The sequence below is a fragment of the Drosophila bipectinata genome, chromosome 2R (genome assembly GCF_030179905.1).
Source record: "Drosophila bipectinata strain 14024-0381.07 chromosome 2R, DbipHiC1v2, whole genome shotgun sequence".
Taxonomy (NCBI): Eukaryota; Metazoa; Arthropoda; class Insecta; order Diptera; family Drosophilidae; genus Drosophila; species Drosophila bipectinata.
In genome coordinates this window covers 10,647,131-10,667,486 of record NC_091737.1, presented here as the reverse complement: position 1 = coordinate 10,667,486, position 20,356 = coordinate 10,647,131, and the positions used below count along the sequence as shown (strand labels likewise).

General features: G+C 45.2%; 9 protein-coding genes across 9 annotated transcripts; 5 read left to right on the top strand and 4 right to left on the bottom strand.

The window, feature by feature from the left end:
- Window positions 1-1,901: 1,901 nt before the first annotated feature.
- GPHR (golgi pH regulator) lies at window positions 1,902-4,046 on the bottom strand. The gene is made up of 7 exons (XM_017252444.3): window positions 3,819-4,046; window positions 3,486-3,756; window positions 3,204-3,429; window positions 2,949-3,133; window positions 2,708-2,889; window positions 2,466-2,651; window positions 1,902-2,410 (listed from the first exon to the last, which is right to left on the bottom strand). The coding sequence occupies exons 1-7, from the start codon at window positions 3,858-3,860 to the stop codon at window positions 2,135-2,137; spliced, it is 1,368 nt and encodes a 455-aa protein (XP_017107933.2). The 5' UTR covers window positions 3,861-4,046; the 3' UTR covers window positions 1,902-2,134.
- A 150-nt stretch (window positions 4,047-4,196) lies between these two features.
- LOC108133265 (nischarin) lies at window positions 4,197-7,230 on the top strand. The gene is made up of 4 exons (XM_017253123.3): window positions 4,197-4,596; window positions 4,651-4,884; window positions 5,796-6,666; window positions 6,733-7,230. Exons 1-4 carry the CDS (start codon window positions 4,384-4,386, stop codon window positions 6,876-6,878), a joined length of 1,464 nt encoding a protein of 487 aa, XP_017108612.2. The 5' UTR covers window positions 4,197-4,383; the 3' UTR covers window positions 6,879-7,230.
- LOC108133266 (ankyrin repeat and LEM domain-containing protein 1) lies at window positions 4,906-5,765 on the top strand. The gene has a single exon (XM_017253124.3). The coding sequence runs from the start codon at window positions 4,964-4,966 to the stop codon at window positions 5,741-5,743; it is 780 nt and encodes a 259-aa protein (XP_017108613.2). The 5' UTR covers window positions 4,906-4,963; the 3' UTR covers window positions 5,744-5,765.
- Window positions 7,231-7,326: 96 nt separating the features above from the next.
- LOC108132825 (uncharacterized) lies at window positions 7,327-9,135 on the top strand. Its single transcript, XM_017252388.3, has one exon. It carries the CDS (start codon window positions 7,360-7,362, stop codon window positions 9,133-9,135), a length of 1,776 nt encoding a protein of 591 aa, XP_017107877.2. The 5' UTR covers window positions 7,327-7,359.
- A 169-nt stretch (window positions 9,136-9,304) lies between these two features.
- Window positions 9,305-16,583, bottom strand: row (relative of woc). The gene is made up of 7 exons (XM_017252909.3): window positions 15,475-16,583; window positions 15,113-15,417; window positions 14,525-15,049; window positions 14,375-14,465; window positions 13,068-13,903; window positions 12,643-13,010; window positions 9,305-10,622 (listed from the first exon to the last, which is right to left on the bottom strand). The coding sequence occupies exons 1-7, from the start codon at window positions 16,358-16,360 to the stop codon at window positions 9,752-9,754; spliced, it is 3,882 nt and encodes a 1,293-aa protein (XP_017108398.2). The 5' UTR covers window positions 16,361-16,583; the 3' UTR covers window positions 9,305-9,751.
- Window positions 10,813-12,623, top strand: Ir51b (Ionotropic receptor 51b). The gene has a single exon (XM_017252911.3). It carries the CDS (start codon window positions 10,813-10,815, stop codon window positions 12,616-12,618), a length of 1,806 nt encoding a protein of 601 aa, XP_017108400.2. The 3' UTR covers window positions 12,619-12,623.
- Window positions 16,584-16,877: 294 nt separating the features above from the next.
- LOC108133129 (lipase 3) lies at window positions 16,878-18,246 on the bottom strand. The gene is made up of 2 exons (XM_017252912.3): window positions 18,103-18,246; window positions 16,878-18,038 (listed from the first exon to the last, which is right to left on the bottom strand). Exons 1-2 carry the CDS (start codon window positions 18,190-18,192, stop codon window positions 16,935-16,937), a joined length of 1,194 nt encoding a protein of 397 aa, XP_017108401.2. The 5' UTR covers window positions 18,193-18,246; the 3' UTR covers window positions 16,878-16,934.
- A 475-nt stretch (window positions 18,247-18,721) lies between these two features.
- LOC108132867 (uncharacterized) lies at window positions 18,722-19,600 on the top strand. Its single transcript, XM_017252436.3, has 2 exons — window positions 18,722-19,409; window positions 19,468-19,600. Exons 1-2 carry the CDS (start codon window positions 18,795-18,797, stop codon window positions 19,546-19,548), a joined length of 696 nt encoding a protein of 231 aa, XP_017107925.2. The 5' UTR covers window positions 18,722-18,794; the 3' UTR covers window positions 19,549-19,600.
- Window positions 19,546-20,280, bottom strand: mRpL41 (mitochondrial ribosomal protein L41). Its single transcript, XM_017252437.3, has one exon. The coding sequence runs from the start codon at window positions 20,087-20,089 to the stop codon at window positions 19,589-19,591; it is 501 nt and encodes a 166-aa protein (XP_017107926.2). The 5' UTR covers window positions 20,090-20,280; the 3' UTR covers window positions 19,546-19,588.
- Window positions 20,281-20,356: the final 76 nt, after the last annotated feature.

The window sequence follows — 20,356 nt, the reverse complement described above, 5'->3', positions numbered from 1 at the left end:
AGGTTAACGGATGCGAAATGGGGGCCATTAAGCCAGATCCATTTGGCTCGAAGTGCGGGAAAAGTATACCTGATCGAGTTAATGACATAACCAATCATCAGAATGAAGTATTTAAATGCGAGTGAGGTTTTTTATAATAATAAATGAAAAAGCGAAACAGGACAAGCATACTTTATTTTTGGTTTATATCATATAATTGTAATCCCTCGAGTACTATTATACGGATTTCGTTTATCTCACGGGGACGACCTATTGCATAACTTGTCGCAAATTCGTCGGCAATCTGAACAAATGCCGCCTGCTTATGCTAATGTGTTTCGCATGTCCCTGGGGCGGGACTGGCACAATCAGACAGATAACCGCAGTCACAACTGCCAGTTGTTGTTGGCATCACCTCAAGTCAGGCGCGAAACCGTTGTGTTGCAAGACAAAAGGTCAGATGTCAAGCAGGAAATATGCTAAATATGCATACGCTCGTCAAAAAGCTGACTGGGAACTAAGCCCTTTAAGCAAACAGCTAAGACACTACCATATACTATAATGCCCACCTGCCAATCGGATAAAACCATAAGGCGGATAGGGTGAGCAAAAGCGACCTAGATACTTTGGAGACAACCGGAGGTGTAAACAAGGAAACTAATTGAATTTATGCTAATTAGCCAACCGTGACTGGGGCATACAGTGTTAATTATGGTAGCCACGGCACACGGGACGTATGCGTAACGTAACTGAAATTCTAATCAATTGCTTGGCAAATTTGCATAATGGCCATGAAGTCAACCAGTACACACACACTTAGCCACTTACACAAACACAGCAAGTGAAACAGGCCAACACACATTATCAATCACTAATCGATGAAATCGATAAGGTTAACAGTAAATACGGCGGCGTGGAAAATGTGGCAGAACCCCGCCCCTCAGCCCTTTTTGTATCTAATTAGGCAAAGCATTATATGGCTCACACCGGGGTTTAGTTACAAATTCATCGGGTTTCCGACTGATTGATTCTTGGTCATATATTGCGCTTTTGACTGCAGTTTCGATGCTCCTGCCTCCCTCTATTTGTCCCCCGACCCGTGGGAAGCCTTCAATCATTTTTATTTCATGATTTATTCATCTAGACACTCGAAATGTTTTTCGCTCAGTTGGATCTGCGGCTGCCGCAACATTTTAATGGCATTTTTAGCCAGAAATGTGTGCACATGGTTAGACCTTAGTCCTTGCCTGGGAGGATTGCTTATGGAGGAGCGGAAACTGGTGCCAATTTTTATATTTTTCTGTTGTGGCCTTGCGTTTTTTTTATTTGGGACTTTTTTAAAAAGTTGGCCATCTTTAATTGTAATTGCGATTTTATGTTTGCGTTTTTTCAGGTCTCTTAAGTGCCCCGAGCAGTAGGCAATGAAATGGAGTGTCGAGAAATTCTTCCTCAAAATGGCCCTCAGGTGTTTAAAAAGTATTTTTAAATGGTATGTACTTTGCCACGCTGAAGCTAAAGTTTCAGTAAAAGTACATTTCTGTGAAACAGCATTTAAGAATGTAAAACATTTACTGTGTATATGTGTGTATATTGTGATTGCAGGGCCTGAATAGTCCGTCTACTTCAAGTTGGACCTAGACCTCACAGATCCTACCTTTGCGAACTTACCCCCACCAGGTTATTCAACAATTCCTTACAGTTTACCTCAAGTAATAACTTTTACTATGTTAAGTTAGGGGAACTGTGGTATTGGGATACCAGAGTAGTCTCAAATTCGCTCAATGTTTAAAGGGGACTCACTCGAATTGAGTCAGACTTCTGGTAACCCAGCAACCCAAAGACCCACATTAAAAAGCTTCATAGCTTGCGACAAGCTTTAGGATATTCAAGCTTTACAAATACCCTTTATTTCAAACAAGAACTTTTCTATAGATAAACAGTTCGTTACTTTATTATTCTTAAACAAAATTAGCTTTGATTTCGTGCATTTAACATATTTTATAACCTTATGCTGCATTAAATATACACACTGGTATATACATGGATTTGCATAACTTAAAGCTTGCAATAATTAGGCTAGCTGATTCTAAATCGATTATGCTTACTCTAAAAAACATCCTTTGTGCTCTCCTCCTCCCTCTCTCTATATTTATATTCAGTGCAGATCGGAATCATCGACGCGAAATGGCTTGCGCGACAAATACAGGACACAAATGGTGGTCAGGGCGCTGACCAGGAATATGACATCAAACCAACGATGATAGAAGTTAAAGTGCAAGTTGCCGAGGACCTCTGTGATGATCACACGATACTCGGCAGGCATATTCATTCTCATCAGCAGCACAGAGGAGCAGAAGTACATGCCCATGATCTGGCCCAAGATCAGTACAATAATGTTGCTCGACTTGCTCGATGATATGCGATAGAAGAACTAAAAAAGAGCAGGTTATAAGAATATTTGAAGTTTGGAAAGCTTTACTACCAACCTTAGTGAGCGTTAGCAAAAGACCTCTTATAGAGGTAACTACAATGCAGCCCACGAGTAAAAATGACACATGCTGATTCCAAAAGGCCAAGTCTATGTCAAAGCCGCACCAATGTACGGCAATCTCTAGGCCACGTGTCACCGGATCTTTGCGTCCCACTCTATCAAAGATTATGTTGATGCAACACTATAAAAACATGTGAAAATTAATTAAGAAGACTATGAAATCAACTTCCAACCTACCATAAATATCTTATATACGCAATACACACTGAAAAAGTGACCAAGAACATTGAAATATTTCCCTTTCAATGTCTGTGACCATCTCTGACGCTCCTCCATGTCTTTTAAGGAATTTAATTCCAGAAAAACTGATCTCAGTAGCTCCTCTAGCCCATAAACTTCCTGCTTCAACTGATTGATATCTTTTAATGAAAATAAATAATTGTATTAATAGGAAAACAAGTATTACAATTATTTATACCTTCTCCATTGTGTATATTGCGATGCACTGCCGATGTCAGCATATCCCAAATTCGGGGCTTGGTTGGATGCTGTTTATTTTGATTATAGACAGCCATGGCAATGCGGCGTTTCTTTGCAGTCAGCATGTCCACCGTCAAAGCCAAACGCCGCTCGAAGCAGATGATGTCACTCCGCGAAACGGGCCTGCCAAGAAAGAAAGGCCAAAATGCATGTCACACTAAGATAAGAACAAATTTATAGCGACTCCAATTACTTGATAAAATAGGTCATGCTGGTGTAGGGATAGTTCACAGCACCAAAGCCCGAGAGAATGGCCATCACGGTGACGCCAATTACACTTATTCGGGACACGCCTTGCTCGATGGTGAAGATGCCATTAGAGGCGCTCAGCAAGGGAAAAGGTTCTCCAATGCGCCATAGGCCGTAGAGGAAAACAAACCAAGAGAGTGTGGTCAGAATTCTGACACATCTGTCGGAGACTGAGGAAGAAACACAGTTAAAAGTCTGAAACTTTATAGAAACAGTAGATTCTTACAGAAGGAAATGCTATGTATCACAGAATAGCATATGTATAGAGGTATCACGGCAGTCACCATAATAAGCAGCAGGGTGAGGCCCAGACGCCAGTGGAAGTACCGCGAACTGGACTCCAAAACTCCGATTATTTCAAATATAATCAGCTCAAACATGGTAATGGAAAGGGCAAATGTGGAAGAAAAGATCAACTGGACAGATATGTGACGAATCTCATAGTGCTTGAAGAGTTCCTTGTTGAAAAACAGCCATCCACCGGCAAAGAATATCATCTGAAAATTGCTTACAATTAAATTTTGCATTCTTAAAAGGAATTTATCTTAGGAAGTCAAACCTGAGAAACAAAAACAATCACACAGTCGCCCAGGAAAGCCATTTTGTCCACGTCTTTGTTCCGCTCGTGTTAATAATCTACTTTTTAGTTAGCGTGTCTACTGGCATTTCTTACAAATAAAGTATTTAAGCAATTGTTCCAAGAACCAAATATGCCAACAAGCAAATATAAACAAAAAACGCCGTATTCGCCATGTACCAATCGTTATCGTTATCGATAGAAGCAGTGATTGAATCCCAAAATATTAAGAACAATTTAAATTAAACAAAAAACACTCGAAATCAAATTATTCAAACCATTTTATAGTTATTTTTTTATGTTTTTGATTGTCTTTTTTTCAACATTTCGCAAATTTATACAATACTTTAATGAGTCACTGTTTACAATTCACTGCCATCTCTATCCGATAACAGAAAACATATGTTCAACAACTTTAATGGCAATAAATTGGAAAATTGCCTTGTTATTAGGCAACAATTGCGCTTAAACCCGTTTAAGAGGATGCCTATCTTATGATTATCCACTGGAAGCGTATCACTATCTCAGGGAAGAGGAACGGAAAGCCATGGCTTGCTATTACCGGCAGCACGAGGACTCTTCGGTGACAGTGCCGAAATTCTGCAACGAAACATCCGTCGGAGTGACCTACTATGACATAAAAGTGCGGGTGGGACGTGTGGAATGGCTGGTGGAGCGGCGCTACAAAGATTTCGCCCAGCTCCACGACAAGCTGGTCGAGGAAGTGTCGATTAGCAAAAAGCTGCTGCCGCCGAAAAAGGTACGCCCCCAAACATAAGTATAGCGAAGAAGTCTCACCCTCTCTGGTTTTCAGCTCGTGGGGAACAAGCAGCCCGCCTTTTTGGAACAACGCCGGGAACAGCTGGAGACGTACCTGCAGGAACTGCTCATATACTTTCGTACGGAGCTTCCCCGCGCATTAGCCGAGTTCCTTGACTTCAACAAGTATGATATAATCTATCTGCTGCAGGATCTTGCCAAGCTGTTCCATGAAAGCGGTGATGCCCTTCTCAGCTCCAAAAAGGAGTACAACCTTTCGGCCCTGGAGGTGAGCCTAAAAATTAGTTTGTATTCTCACTTTGAGTTTTTCGTTAGTTCGTTTTGTTGATCCTTAAACTCACACAATCATGTCAAAATTTATAGTATTCTGTAGCATCAAGAATGGCCTGTTGCAGCCTTATAATCATTTAGCGAAGGTGGTCAATGTTCGGGGCATTAAATATACCCTAGGATCACTGTCCAAGAAGCGCACCAACTTCTCTCCAGAGCTGGAAAAGACCCTTCACACGGAGAACAACTTCGATCGCATTAAAACGCTCGCCGGTTACGTACGAGAGCATAGTAAATGGTTTAGAAAAAATGAAAAGGGCAATCTTAATTTTTACAACTATTTGCTTTTGGACCCGCGAGTAACAAACAAACTGAGCGAGCGGGCCAACCATCTTCACAAGATGGATGTGTGGTATACCTTTCTGCGATCCATATTTTACGTTGGCAAGGGCAAATCTCTGCGCCCACTGGTTCATTTAAACCAGGCCAAACAAGTGATGCTGAATAACAATAAAATAACGTTGGCCAAAGACCCAAAGTTGGCGCTTATCGTATCTATTTGGAATGACAAGCGGGGTGTCCTGCTACTGCCTGCATTTCGGGGTATCTCATCACGGGATGCGCAGACCCGTGAGGCATCCATGATTGTTGCGCTCGGCATGAATCACTTGGCCAATAGGCGGTTGGGCGTTTACTGGGGACCGGCCAAAGAAAAGTTTACAAGACGGCAGCGGAAATACATGGGAATAGCATTGCTATACAAGCTAATGCTGCGCTTTCTGGCTACCGATGAAAGGGAGCTGCTTCCGGACGTTGACAAACGATCCCTTACCTTCAAAGCTGCAATGGCTTCTTAATATATTTATAAATACAGTTATATATGTTTTGTTTTTATTTTCCTTTCCGCAGGTCTTTGCTATCAGCGAGCGTCTTAGTCTTCCTTGTCCACCCAGTCCCGATCGTGGCGGCAAATATGATTTCTCACATGTCCTAGATTTTTGCACGCAACTAGTGAGCTTGGTAGTCACGCCAGTTAAGGATAACTCCAGTTTCACGCAGGACTACAACACAGTTGATGTGCCAATAGGCCGAAGCAACATTATTCCCAATCGATTAAAATTTAATTTGAACGCTTTTCGTAATCTCAAGACGCTCAGATTCTCGGCTCTGTCTACGGAGAACATTGTGGACGTGGAATTGCTCAAGCCAACCCTACAGACAATCTGTGTACACAACACAACCATCCAGAATATAAACCAAGTGCTTCTCTGCGACAATCTTCACAAGCACTGCGATGTGCCAAGCCTGCTACCCGAAGAAATATCTTCAGCCACATCTGGCACATCCGAATCCAACGCCTCCTTAGTTACAGCCGACGCTTGGCGGGAGCTCACAGAGCTGGACTTGACCGGCAACCTGCTAACGCAAATAGATGGAAGTGTAAGGACGGCACCCAAGCTGCGTCGTCTGGTGCTCGAACAGAACCGCATTCGCAACGTCCAAAATCTTTCAGAGCTTCCCCATCTGCAGCTGCTTTCGCTGTCCGGTAATCTCATCAACGAGTGCGTGGACTGGCACCTAACGATGGGCAATCTTGTTACTTTGAAACTGGCTCAAAATAAACTCAAGACTTTGAGTGGTCTGCGGAAGCTACTGTCGCTGGTCAATCTGGATTTAAGCAGTAATCAAATCGAGGAGCTCGACGAGGTTGATTATATTGCGAATCTTCCCCTGTTGGAGACTCTGCGACTAACTGGTAATCCCCTGGCGGGAAGTGTAGGTGGGTTTTAAAATTTATATTAAAAAAGGTGTCCTATAATTATTTTCTTTGCTATCATCATTTCAGACTATCGTCCTCGGGTTTTGGCGCGGTTTCATGAGCGCGCAGCTGAAATATCACTGGACAATGAGCCGGGCACTCAGCTGGAGCTCGACACCGCTCTGGTTCTATCTGCTCTGTTGAAATCCAAGCAGCGAGCAAAGCAAAAATGATTCTTGTCTCAAAAAGAGAGTCTTCGATTCCATAGTTTTACAAAATTCCTGTTTAAATTTATCGAAATTCAATTGTAATGATTTCGGGGGATACCTCTGAATATGTTTTAAAATTTAAATACAAAGGTAGTGGTTTCTAAACTCCTTCTATATTCCTACAAATTGTATATGATGCTAGATCCAATATTTAGTAAATATTTTATGTGCTTTCTGTCTATTTCTTGTAACTTTATATGTATTCTTTTATTTAATCTAGTTTAATGTGTTTTTTGTTCAAACCTTGTGCAATATCTCAATGCTCACAACTAAAGAAATTCCAATAAATTGTATAATTGATTCATATCCCGTACAATGCATTTATATTATTGCTAGAGAGATGCCTGATAAGCCAAATGAATCATTATATATAATTAAATCAATTATTTGCTTCCTTAAAAGTACAACGTAAGGCATCGGCGGTATTAATAAAGGACCAACCACCATGCGCAGAACTATTACACTTCTGCTGCTACTTTCCACGGGAGTCCAGCTCCAGCATATCGGAGACTACAACATGACATTGTTGAGGGCGGTGCTACGGGTCATTGGCAGTCGGGAGCAATGGAAGAATACACCGATATTTTATGGACACCACACCGCAGACGACGATATTAACGGGCTGATGATTTGGCTTCAACGTGATATGCAAGTTACCTGCCACACTGTGGATACATCGACTCCAGCCCATAAACAGATTCCGCTCGGAAACTTCAAGATAATAGCCGACAATTCAATCGGTTTGCTCTTCTGCGAGAGTAGCCAGGAACCCATATGGCTTAATCTGGACAGGAGTTTGCGGAAATTGCGACCTATACGATTGATTGTCGTGCTGTCCAATACCCGGAGCGGTTCCTACAATGCCATGATGCAAGTTTTTAAACGGTTGTGGCACTTTCAGTTTTTGAATGTTCTGGTTTTGCACAAAGATCAGATATACTCGTACACCCCCTATCCGGTGGTGCATTTCTACAAGCTGGACATAAACTCAACATCGCTCTTTCCTCCTGCCACAAATGATTTCCAAGGCTATGAAGTCTCCACTCCAGTGGAAAACGATATTCCCAGGGTATTTTTCATAAGAGATCAGAAAACTGGATGCTGGAAACCCCGAGGATATGGATATCGTGTCTTTGCAGAGTATCTCAAGCGGCACAATGCCACTCTCCGTGTGACTAATCCCCACCAGGACCATACACCAAACCATAGTGTGAATATGGGAAAGATTATCGAGATGATACATGATGGCCAATTGGAAATCTCCCTGCATCCGTATGTGGATGTGCCGGAAAATATAGGAGATCATAGCTACCCACTGATAGTGGCCAGGAATTGCCTGATTGTTCCGGTGAGGAACGAGATTCCCCGCCATGCCTATCTATACCTGCCTTTGAACAGGTGGAGTTGGCTACTCCTTCTCGGCGCAGTGATTTATATAAGTGGCATAATATACTGGATTCAGCCTGGCCAAGAGCACAGGACCTTTAACCCTCTGGATGGCATAAGCCGAGTATTGTTTATCAGCTCTCCATCGAGGATTTACCGACCGTCCCTGAGGTACTTTGTAGTCTCGTTTCAGCTCACCATCCTGGGATTCATAGTGACCAACATGTACAGCATTCAGTTGAGCAGCTTCTTCACCACCCTGGTGGTGGGTGAGCAAGTGGACAGCATGGAGCAGTTAGTGGAACAAAAGCAAAAGGTCTTGGTGAAACATTACGAAATCAGCACCTTTCTGCGGCACGTGGAACCCCGTTTGGTGGACAAGGTTTCCCGGCTTCTGGTGGGTGCCAACTCCAGTGAACAGGTCTCCGCCCTGCTCAGTTTCAATCGCAGCTTTGCTTATCCTTTCACCGTGGAACGATGGGAGTTCTTTTCGATGCAACAGCAATATGCCTTCAAGCCGATCTTTCGGTTTTCATCGGCCTGCCTAGGAGCTCCCATCATCGGTTATCCGATGAGGAGTGACTGCCACTTGCAGAGGTCTCTCAACCTGTTCATAATGAGGATACAGGACTCTGGAATACTGAAGCATTGGCTTGTGTCCGACTTTAACGATGCCCTGAGCTTTGACTACGTTCGTCTGCTGGATAACGTCTTGGGATTCCATGCCCTGGATCTGGATGCCTTGCGACTGGGTTGGGCAGTCCTGGGGTATGGTTGGATGTTATCCGTCATGGTTTTTCTTTGTGAGCGTTGGAGATTTTATCATCGTCATTAAATTAAAACATATTCTAAGCTAATTGGATCATTATAATTAATTACAATCGATGTAGGACGCAACTCTATCCAATAAATTGGCCTTAATTGAATAAAATTAGCTTATTTTCTTAATTAATGAATAATAACTTCAAAAGACCATTAAAGATAACTCATTTAAGGATTCGTAGATAGATTTATTTTTAAAGAACAATGAATTTTGCGTCATTTACAAATGGTTAGTATCGAAAATCTAAATGATTGGTTATTTTATAGAGCAGTATTTTTAAAAGATATTGTGGATCTCAAAATGGATGAATTCTTACACAGTTCTGCATGGTTATTTTGCTTCCATTTTGTAGGAAATTAAAACATGTTTCTCCAGTGTAGTCCGACATTGTGCAATTGAGATTTCAAATATTACTTTTTTGTGTAAAATGTGCTTAACTAAATGCTATACAATTTAAACGTTTGCAACAACATTAATGTGTCTTCTTTTTTTATAATTTCATTTTTTATATTGCAACTTAAGATACTGTTCGCAATACATTACAATTTCTTTCGTGAAAGCTGGCCGTTTAGTAGTTCTGCCAGTGGAGAGTGTAGTCCCTCGACTTTAGCTTGCCTGGAGACTTGTATCATTGCGGGTGGTGGTGGTGCTGCTGAGCGTGATAGTGCTGCTGCTCGGCAGCAGCTACCGCATCAAACATGGGCGTGTGTACTTCTCCCAGGAATTGTGGTGTGGGCGGAGCATTGGGCTCAGCCAACTCCCCAATCAGCGGCATGTCAATGTCCGTGGCGAGAGTACTCTGGCCGTAGTTGCTCATTCCATATGGCTGCTGCTGATGCTGGTGCTGTTGCACTACAGACACCTGGGCGTAGTCCGGAGTCGGCTGCACCTGCTGCACCTGGGGATCCATCAGCACGGGAGCTGCTTCCATCTCGCCGAACTGGATGGGCCCTGGCTGCTGCACGGGTATTCCCTGATGTACTGGAAGATTCTGTACAGGCTCGTGCTCCACCGGCGCCGATAAGTACTCCTGCTGGAGCTCTGGCTGCGGTTCCTGTGGCTGCTGCTGCTGCACCTGGTGCTGGTGTTGCTGCTGATGCTCCAATTGCTGATGCTGCAGCTGTGAATCGTCCTGGGACTGCATGATTTCGCTGGTGGTCTGATCGCCAGTCTCGTCGGTGGCTTCGCTCATATCGGCACCCTCACCGGAGGTTTCCCCGTCGCGGCGCACCAAACCCAACATGTCCAGCATATTGCGCTTGACGGCATTCTCGTTAGCTGCCTCCAGAGTCGGGTAGCAGGTGCTGAGGCCACAATTGGCCAAGTGCTGGGCCATCTTATTACCGTTGCCAGTAGCGAAACCGCAAATGCAATGCATCTCCTGGGGCATATTGACCTCCATGGCGTCCACAAAGTTTCCATTGCAGTCGACTCCGTGTCGGAACTGAGCGCGCTCACAACAGGTCTGGTAATTACATTTGACGCAGTGCAGCCAGCCCCTAGAAATATAGAAAATTCAATAGTATTTTAATCTGGAGTTCCATGGACGATTTCCCCCTGAGAGGGGGGAGTCCTTAGATCAACGATAACACCAATCAACCTCCATTAGACGGTATTGCATCAATTATCTATTTCTTTATAAGCCAGTGACGAAGGGCCTCGCCTGCCAGATACCACCAATCAACCGTCATGTCCAAAGTGCTCAATATTGTATACCTGCTCCTCGTCCCAGTGCTCGTAATGGGAAGACACAACATGAGTCTGGTCAAGTCCGTGCTTAGCGTCATGTTTACCCAGAAGCAGTGGACCAACACACCCATCTTCGTGGGTCACACCACCAAGAATAACGATCTAATTAGCTTCATCATGTGGCTACAACAAGAGTTGGAGATTACTACCCTAACTGTAGACTCGTACAATCCACCGGAAGAGTACGCTCCACTCGGTAACCTGAATGTCACCGCAGACAACAGCGTGAGCGTGTTTTTTTGTCATGGCAGCCAGGACATAGTTTGGTTCAATATTGACAAGTGCCTGCATAGATTGCGTCGGAGTCGCCTGATTGTAGTTCTCCGCTCGCAAAGAAGCGGATCTCGCAAGGCCATCTTCAACATATTCAAGCGCCTGTGGCAGCTTCAGTTCCTCAACGTTCTCGTTCTGCACAAGGATCAGATTTATTCCTACTCCCCCTATCCGACTGTACATTTCTTCAGGATGGACATTGAGACGAACCCACTCTTTTCCCCGCCGGCTCAGAACTTCCAAGGCTATGTGGTGTCCACCCCAGTGGAGAATGATATACCCAGAGTGTTTATGGTTCGCGATCATAGCACTGGACGCAGAAGGATTCGGGGATACGCCTATCGCACGTTTGTGGAGTATTTGCATCGCCACAATGCCTCGCTGCATGTAACCAACCCTGACGCCGATCTCAGTCCAACCAGCAACGTCAACATGAGTCGGATCGTGCAGCTAATAATGGATGACCAACTGGAGATTTCCGTGCACCCATACGTAAACACACCCAAGGACTGGGGAGACAAGAGTTATCCCCTGGTCGTATCCCCCAATTGCCTGATTGTTCCAGTTCGTAATGAGATCCCCCGGCACATGTATCTCCTGAGACCTTTCGACGCCAGCTGCTGGTACTCTCTTCTCGGAGCTCTGCTGTTCATCACAGGAGCACTCTACTGCCTGAGTCCAAGTAGGAAAAGGCACCACTGGTCGCTGGAATTGAGTTCAAGCTTCCTAGATGCGGTCAGTCGGCTGCTCTTCATCTGTTCCCCGATAAAAACCTACCGACCATCGATCCGATACTTCGTTGTGTGTCTACAACTGGCAGTTCTTGGATTCGTCATCACCAGCTGGTACAACATCGAGTTGGACAGTTTTTTGACAGCTCTGGTGGTGGGGGAGCAAGTAAACAGCATTGAGCAGCTGGTGCAACAGCAACAGAAGGTTCTGGTAAAGGAATATGAAACGGCCATTATTCTGCGCCACGTGGAAGCCTGTATGGTGGAGAAGGTAGCCCTCCTTCTGGTCGGCGTCGATGCCAGCGAACAAGTGTCCGCCCTACTTAGTTTCAACCGGAGCTATGCGTATCCCTTTACCGAGGAACGGTGGACGTTCTTCGCGATGCAACAGCAGTACGCCTACAAACCGATCTTTAGGTTCTCCACCGCCTGTTTGGGGTCCCCCCTCATCGGTTATCCGATGCGGAGTAACTGCCACTTGGAGTACACCCTCAACCTATTCATAATGAAGATTCAAGATTCGGGTCTGCTTTCCCACTGGCTCATCTCCGATTTCAACGATGCCATGCGGGCAGGCTACGTAACCCTGCTAGACAATGTTCTCGGCTTCCAAGCCATCGATTTGGATACCTTGCGATTGGCTTGGTTCGTTCTGGGCTTTGGCTGGACCGTGTCCTCATTGGTATTTTCTTGCGAATACTATCACTTTTATCCCTGGCGCATTTTAACAGGATTTCGTTAATAAATCGGACAGAATTTTACTTACGTGTAGTGGGTCTCCTCGCTGGCAAAGTCGGTGTTGCACTCGGCGCAGATTTTGCCCTCTAGGAAGGCGAAGAAAACTGGCCGCTTGTAGCTGGAGAAGGGAGGCTGCTCACGGTGATGGGTGCGTGTCTTGGGCGGTGGAATCAGCAGTGAGTTGTTGAGCAACAATCGCACAGGCCTGCTGGTCTTGGTCATGCTAACATGATGCTGCACCGAGTGCTGCTTCAGATCTCCCTTCTCCAAGAAGGACAAGGAGCACTTCTGGCAGCGCAGCGATCCATCTCGCTGGTTAATATGCTCGTCCAAATGCAGGAAGTAGTGCTCGATGCGCAGCTGGTTCACCACACCGCGCTTGGAGAAATAGAATATCTGCAAAGGAATTCAAATAATTAGGAAATGTTGAAAGTCAATATTATGCCTTCTTACGTCCAGGCAGTAGGGACACTGCAGGAAGTTCTGGTTCTTGTGGTCATCGTAGAAGTGGCGCACCAGATCGCGATGGGAGGATGAGCGGTAGCCGCAGGCGTGGCACCAGTATGGCAGCTCCAGGGTGCTGTGCGCCTTCTGCAGATGGGCCGTAAGCAAGTGCAGTGAATTGTGGCGCTGCTGGCAGATGAGACAGTAGTAAGAGGGGGAACCCTCGTTTTTAGTCTCGGTAGGATGCATGATCTGGTTGTGCTTGGCCAGAACCGACTCTGTAGGGTGCTTCTCGAGGCAGAACAGACACTGGAACTGATGCTGCTTGCCTTCTGGAGAAATGTGGGAGACTAAATGGGTCTGCAGCTTCTCGCTGGAGTCGAACGAATCGCCGTTGAGGCAGATCGGGCACTCCACCGTCTTGGCCAGATTCTCCTGGGCGGTTCTCGGTGAAGTGTAGGGGAAGGCTTCATAAAACTCCTCCGATCCATCGCTGATGCCATAGTACAGCTCCTCCAGGCCCTTGAGCTCTTCCTCTTCTTTTTTGATGCCCACCGGTCCCTTTTCCTCCCCCTTTTCTTTCGGGGGTCTTCCCATCTTACCCGGAATTTTTTGGACTGATGCTGGTCCGGATACTTTCGGGGGCAAGGCTTTGTCACCTTTGGGTTGGTTTGTGCTACCCGGAGGCCGCCCAGGACCCTTTCGCTTCTCCGGCATTGGCGGCGGAGTACTTAGTCCTCTCCTCTTGCTTCCCGACGGCAATAGATCCCGATCCCGCTCGCGTTCTTTATCCTTTTCCTTCTTGGGGATCTTGGCCGAAACAATATAGTCCGCATCGTTAATGGCTGCAAGCAAACAATGGAATGACAAAATCTTGTATAACTTTGGTAACTAAGACTAAAAGTTACTTATATACAAGCCCTTATGCGTTTCAACACTCTGCGTTTCATTTTGAAAGTATAAATCAAATAAAAACATAGGTCTTTAAATTTGTTGCAAGTTTATTTGGATTTTTTCTTAAGAGTGAGTTGTTAAAATAAGTTAACACGAAAGTATCAAAAAGTAATTCTAATGGTACACTGCGAGAATAACGATTGTTTACTTTCAATTGAATAAATTCAAAATTCGCATTTTCATTGGGCTTAACACTTCGACCTGAGCTTTTCATTTGGCTTCAACTAAACGAACACTTGTGCTTGATAAACGAAGGAAATATTTCACTTTGGAGTGAGAAACGCAGGCATTGTCTTAACGTCTTATAATTACAAATAAGTCTATTCACGGCCTATTAAAAACAACACTACGAAACTACTAACGTTTCTTGAGCCGCTTGGGTGCCGCGTTTGCTGGAGTCTCCTTGTAATTGGCTGGCAGGATACTCCAGTCCTTAAACGGATTTGTGGCCACCTACAACGAAGATATATTGAGTTATTGCTCAGGTAGGTACTTTTAAATGTTTTACTTACCTGATACAGTCGCTGGGTAATGGTCTCATTGGTGGTGACTCTTGTCTGTTCGGCTATGTGGGTAATGATGTTGTTGAATGCCTGCAGCGCGTACGTTCCAAAAGATTCACGCCAGACCAGTTCGTCCAAAAACTGCTGAATCATTTGCCGCGAAAGTAGCGACAAAGTGTTCTGGAACATGCGGGGCACGATGCGTCGCAGATATTCCATCACTGCCGAGTTGTTATGCTTGGCCGTATTGTCGGTGGCCGCTGCCTGAACGATATTCTTGAATCCCATGCTAAACAGTGTTATCTTGTCGACGGTCAAGTCGATGCATATGGTGCTGTCCTTGTGCACCCAACGCGACAGTGGCTCCAGGATGGCTTGGAAACGTTTTTTGTAGTTGCGATCGCCATCGGTAATGGGCTCCACGGCCCTCAAACGAATAGATTTCTCCGAATAGTCGTAGACACCCAACACCTCTACCTTCACCTGGCGTTGTGAACCGTCTTGCGAAGTGGTACCCAAAGAAATGACACCCACCTATAGAAACAAAAGCAGATGTTAAGCGAAAATCTCACTAGATTTCTCCAATATGTCAATTACCTCAACAAACTTTCCAGGACCACCTAGCTTCTTGCACTTCTGATGTACTGCCAGGGTGCAAATGGCTCTCAGCCAGGTATATATTCCCTTGATATAAACGCTGTCGACCTTAACCCATTGCACCACATTCTGGATACTGGTCTGGCAGGCCCAATGGTAGATTAGTTTCAACAGAAACGTAGGTGGGTGCTGTGCGCCTTCAAAAATTGAATTGTTGAAAACGGAAACAAACCGATAGGGACAGCAGTCGCTGATCCACACATATCCACCGGTGTAGGGGAACTTAGTAACATCCGAGTAGATTCCTAAGGGGGAAATATTAGTAGATCCAATATACTAAAGCAGAATCTGATTATCCTTACCCAACTTAAGCTCGTTGTTGCGGTGATTAATGCAGTGCTGCTGGGCCCTGAGAAGGCCCTCCTGAAGCAGCCACTCGCAGAACTTGTTAGGTGTAAGCATAAGCACGAGCTTGACCTTTGAGTCGAGCTTGCTGCGCGTTGCAGCCATGTCCTTGACTTTAAGGAAGGGCTTGGCGAGGACGACGAGTGACGGATAAGTCTTGCCCTGCATCTTATTGTCTTTTCCGTCTTTGCTGTCCTTATCCTTATTGTCATCTGAGCTTCCCACCACCAGCCCACCCACCGAGTTAACCTCTGCGGGACGGTAATTTTTCGGAGGAGAATCCAAATCTTGCTTAGAGTCCTTAGGAAGTTTCGCCTTCAGTTTTGGCGACTCTTTGCCTGAAGAAGAGGCTACAGATCCCGCACCTGATCCCTTAGGTCTGCCCACCTTTGGACTTGTTGAAGGTATGGGGCTTGTGGATGACACTGCCTTTTTGCCGGCAGACAGGGCTAGTCGCTTGGCCAGCGGAACATCGTCCTCGCCCTCGTCAGACGTTTCCAAGTATGCTATATTCGAAGAAGAGCGCGGTCGGCCCCGCCCCCTACCAGAGCCTGAGGCTGGTGCCGAGGGGGTTACGGAGGGTTCAGCCGGCTTGGGTGGCTTTTTGGGTAGAGTGGCTTCCTTAAGGTCCTGCAGCACCTTTCCTTTGAAGGAGTAGGCTTGGAAAACCTGTCCGTTGAAGAGTTCTTTTCCTTCATTGGCCGACACGGCGTTCTTGAGCGCGCCTTTTACCGCATTGTGTTCGTTGGTAATTTTTTCGTAGTACGCCAACTGTGCCGGCGACAACTCCTCCACCCAGACCTCCATGTCCAGCGAGATATCGCTTCTCGTAACTCTCGTCATCGTGTTGGCTATAGTAAAACCCCAACAAAGGTGTTTTTTCTATTCTTGCAGCGGTCAGAAGTAATATTTTTCTCTCGGTTAGGTTTTTCAGTCGTGGATGTACCTGCGTTGTGTGCACAGCGTTTTTTCGTGCAGGGTTGTATTTCAAAATGCGATAAGTCTATCGATAGTTTATCTGACCCGTCGAGGTCAACTCAAAAGAAAGCGCTCGATTCAAAATTTTATTATCTTTCAACTAGCTTTTTCAATGACTTAAATTTCAATGAATAATAAAATGTATATATATAATAATAATAATTTATGGTTTAGTAATTTTTATTAATGAATGAATTCAATTTTTTAGTAGAAGCTAAAAATATCTTTGACATTAGCTGTTTGGTCCTGTCTAATCAGCACTTAGTCTTAAACTATTTGGTCACGATGAAGTATCACACGTTCTACTTAAATTTATGACTACTTCTATATTATCGTCTCATTAACCCTCAAAATCCCCTGATTAAGTTGTCACGAGTGGAACTTTTTGCGTTGAACTCCTAATATCACAATCGTATTTTTCTTTATTGGCTGCGAAAGCTTATGCATTTTTAATATCATTTATGACCCGATCATAAAGTATTTCCTTGATATTCAGGCCCCACAGGAAGTCGATGTGGTTCCACTTTTCCTCCGGCAAGCGGTACGCGCTCTTCAGAGCACTTGGGTTCATGGTATACCGGAGCTTATCCACATCTACCAGGCTGGCGAAGTAATCATTGTCGCTGTAATACAGATAGGTGGGCACTTCGATTGTCTCAACATCGTACTCTGGCGGGGTCTTGATGCCGTATTCCTTCTTATTTCTGGTTTTTCCGTAATCAAACTGCCGGAAGTAGCCCGAGTTGTATTCCTGCAAGTAGTGGAATAGCTGGTTCACCGAGCAGCCGGCCGGAGTGGTGGCCATGATTTCGGGAATCAAGGTTTCGTTTTGGTACGGGGAGTTCCAGCCACCGAGTAGGAACAGGACGTTGGTGCACATAAACTGGGAGATTGCCTCATCTTTGCAGACCAGAGCTCCAAACAGGTTCATCAGTTCAGTGCTGGCAAAGAACTCGGCACTGCCAAACACCTCGACGAAGGCGTTGGGCTGTCCAAGGAGAGGGGCACCCACCTTGGCCAAAGGACTCTCCATGTGGTCCATCCAGGCGACAGGGGCCAGAAGGTGAGCCGAGCGAATACGACTCTTGAAGCGTGGAACCATTGAGTTAAGCACAAAGAATGAGGTGGTTCCCTGGGAGTGACCCACATAGGAGACTTGGTCTACACCTGTCCAGTACAGGACGTAATCAATCATGGCGGGCAGGTCGTATATTCCAATATCGTGCCACTCAAAGTTCCAGAAAGGCTGCAGAAGAGGAGACTTTGTGGCGTGCTTCTTGGAGTAGGTATTGCCTCTGGCGTTGCCCATCCAAACATCGTAGCCAGCCTCGGAGAGCAGGTACGCCAGACCAGCATGAGGACCTGCCAGGACCCAATCCGAAGAGGAGCACAACAGTCCGTGCATCAGGAAGACCACAGGCCTTTCACCATCATTGCCAGTATTTTTGGAGTAGGGAATTCGGTGCATGGTCAGAATGTAGCCATCTGAGGTTTGAACAGTGTGCTCCTCAAGTGGGTAGCCATGGCCCTTGACAATTGACACCTGAAAATAGAAGACATTTTCCAGAATAAATAAATATAGATGGATAAAACCAATTCTTTCTCACCGTTGTCACGGAGCTTGATCGTCCAGAATCGGCTGGCAGGGCTGCTGCCAAGCCCAGACATAGAAAAATCGCAATAGCCTGTCCTAACATTTTTTAGCTCGAAGCTGCAGGTGCTTTGACCACCAATTTGGCCGCCCGTGCCTTTTATATGCCCCCCAGGTACCGATAAGGGTCTTAGATTTGGCTGCTCGAATTTATGGCTGTTTATTTTTGCCACCAAACGTCGTTTGATTCGGCAAGACTGATAGATGGTGTGGGAATTTCGATTCCGGTTGATTTAGCTGACTAGCTTAGTTATCAGGTACTCCAATTATCATTCTACGAATCTTGATAGCTACTGATTGTTCATAATTGAATATAATATGGCTCATCAGGATTACTTTTTGTTTTAATTTTAATTCTCGTTAATTAAAATAAAGACATTATTTTAAGATGAAACTTTCAAAAATAAAGTAATAAACATGGACGGGTTTTTTCAGTAAAGTGCGAAACAAAATAGTTTTTAAAACATAATGTTGTAACCGCTCGATTAGAAACTGGCGCCCGCAGTTCAAATTTGATTTTAAATTTAAAAATCGATAACGATTTGAACAATAATCGAATATTAAACTATCACCACCAGCAATTCATTACCTTAGTATTCCTCGAACGTCACTTTTAGGAATATTTAAGTCAAATAGATTTATTAAATAATGCGCGACCGCGATAGACGTGATAGAGATCGTGACAGGGACAGAGAAAGGGATCGGGACAGGGACAGAGAACGGGATCGGGGGCGCGATAGGGAACGGGATCGAGATCGTGACCGTGAAAGACGCTACCGCTCCAAGTCGCCCTCCCGGAGCAGTCACCACAGCTCCAAATCCAAAAGGAAAAAGTCAAAAAAGTCGAAAAAGTATTCCAGAAGAAGTCGCAGCAGCAGCGTAAGTTCATCACGTAGCTCGTCTCGCAGCAGCAGGAGCAGCTCCCGCAGCAGACACAGCAAAAGCCGGAGCCGCGACCACAAGTCTCGCTCCACATCCCAGAGAACCGTTAGGGCGCCCAGTTCCGAGAGCAACTCCCGATCGGCTCCCGCTACAACAGCTACCGCATCTGCTGCTCCTGCGGTTAAGCCCATCGACTTGCTGGACGCAAAGGTTCAAAAGGCATTGGAGACCATTGACGAGGATGCCTTTAAGCCGGCGAGCTTCTTCAGTTCGAGAGAAGCGTCCGAGAAGGTTATCATAGATCTCAACAAAGAAACAGTGACGGTGGCCAACAAACCGGCCGTGGCAGTTCGAAACGAAGATGTAATATTCCATCCGAACGTGAGTGGGTCACTTGAGAAATATATTTATCTATTAACACATTTTTCAAATTTTCCAGTTTCTTGGCGATCCCGATGCGAAGGCCGAAAAGTGGCTGCGCAAACTATACAATTACCGCCAGAAGTACATGCAGGAGTAGTGGATTTTAGACTCTGTATTTAACAAAAATAAACCTATGCTTAGAAAATGTCGGTGCCCGTCTTTCGAGCTCGCTGGTATGCCTCTTCCGCAGTAAGCTGCTCGTTGGGGGAAGGTTCCTTGGCACTTCCATCAGCCTGCAGGGTCCCCGCCTTAAAGTCCTCTATAATCTTCTTGGAATAGATGGCATTAAACAAGTCCAGACTGGTGAATTCAGATTGAACGACGTCCGGAGCTTTGTAAGAGACGTAGGGCTTGAGCTTGCAGCCGGTGAGATCGGGTACGATGAGTTCCGGAATCTTTTCGGGGATCTCAATGTAATTTCCGTCGATTTTAATGCCTGTGTCGCGAACTCCACGCTTGTGTATGGGCACTGGCGGGTTGGCCATGGTTCTCTGGGCCTCCTTTACCACACGCGTTCCTCGCTTGTTGTAGACGACGAACTTGCGAAAGTTCCGTTTTCCCTCCAGGACGGCGGTTGTGCTGATGGTCCTCTGCTGGCACTTGACAGCCACCGGGAGCAGTTTCATACAGTTATTCATTGTTAAAGCTATTTCGATCCGTAAAATTGTGGCTGGTTAAATAACAAATGCGGCTGCCGAAAACAGCTGATTGTCGAACTAGAGATGATGCAATCTTACGGAGCTTATTATCGAATGCATAAAAATGTATATTTTCTTGATTTATAATTCTCACTCAATAAATATTTGTATTGAAACATATAAAATAAAACAAAGTAATCATTGGTTGTGAAATATTATTTGGATGTAGCAGAAAATTCACATTTCAGCCCTGGCGCCACTTATCGA

Bases quoted from the DNA above. Each gene is read 5' to 3' on its own strand.
- Ir51b (XM_017252911.3), top strand. From the start codon at position 10,813: ATGTCCAAAGTGCTCAATATTGTATACCTGCTCCTCGTCCCAGTGCTC.
- LOC108132867 (XM_017252436.3), top strand. From the start codon at position 18,795: ATGCGCGACCGCGATAGACGTGATAGAGATCGTGACAGGGACAGAGAA. The intron at 19,410-19,467 runs GTGAGTGGGTCA...CAAATTTTCCAG, and splicing joins ATGTAATATTCCATCCGAAC to TTTCTTGGCGATCCCGATGC.
- GPHR (XM_017252444.3), bottom strand. From the start codon at position 3,860: ATGGCTTTCCTGGGCGACTGTGTGATTGTTTTTGTTTCTCAG. The intron at 3,757-3,818 runs GTTTGACTTCCT...AGCAATTTTCAG, and splicing joins TGATTGTTTTTGTTTCTCAG to ATGATATTCTTTGCCGGTGG. The intron at 2,652-2,707 runs GTAGGTTGGAAG...ATGTTTTTATAG, and splicing joins GCGTATATAAGATATTTATG to TGTTGCATCAACATAATCTT.
- mRpL41 (XM_017252437.3), bottom strand. From the start codon at position 20,089: ATGAATAACTGTATGAAACTGCTCCCGGTGGCTGTCAAGTGCCAGCAG.
- LOC108133129 (XM_017252912.3), bottom strand. From the start codon at position 18,192: ATGTTAGGACAGGCTATTGCGATTTTTCTATGTCTGGGCTTGGCAGCA. The intron at 18,039-18,102 runs GTGAGAAAGAAT...TTCTATTTTCAG, and splicing joins GATCAAGCTCCGTGACAACG to GTGTCAATTGTCAAGGGCCA.
- row (XM_017252909.3), bottom strand. From the start codon at position 16,360: ATGACGAGAGTTACGAGAAGCGATATCTCGCTGGACATGGAGGTCTGG. The intron at 15,050-15,112 runs GTAATTGACATA...TTGTTTCTATAG, and splicing joins GTCCTGGAAAGTTTGTTGAG to GTGGGTGTCATTTCTTTGGG. The intron at 10,623-12,642 runs GTAAGTAAAATT...CTATATTTCTAG, and splicing joins AGCGAGGAGACCCACTACAC to GGGCTGGCTGCACTGCGTCA.
- LOC108132825 (XM_017252388.3), top strand. From the start codon at position 7,360: ATGCGCAGAACTATTACACTTCTGCTGCTACTTTCCACGGGAGTCCAG.
- LOC108133266 (XM_017253124.3), top strand. From the start codon at position 4,964: ATGTCAAAATTTATAGTATTCTGTAGCATCAAGAATGGCCTGTTGCAG.
- LOC108133265 (XM_017253123.3), top strand. From the start codon at position 4,384: ATGGCTTGCTATTACCGGCAGCACGAGGACTCTTCGGTGACAGTGCCG. The intron at 4,597-4,650 runs GTACGCCCCCAA...TCTGGTTTTCAG, and splicing joins AGCTGCTGCCGCCGAAAAAG to CTCGTGGGGAACAAGCAGCC. The intron at 4,885-5,795 runs GTGAGCCTAAAA...TCCTTTCCGCAG, and splicing joins ACAACCTTTCGGCCCTGGAG to GTCTTTGCTATCAGCGAGCG.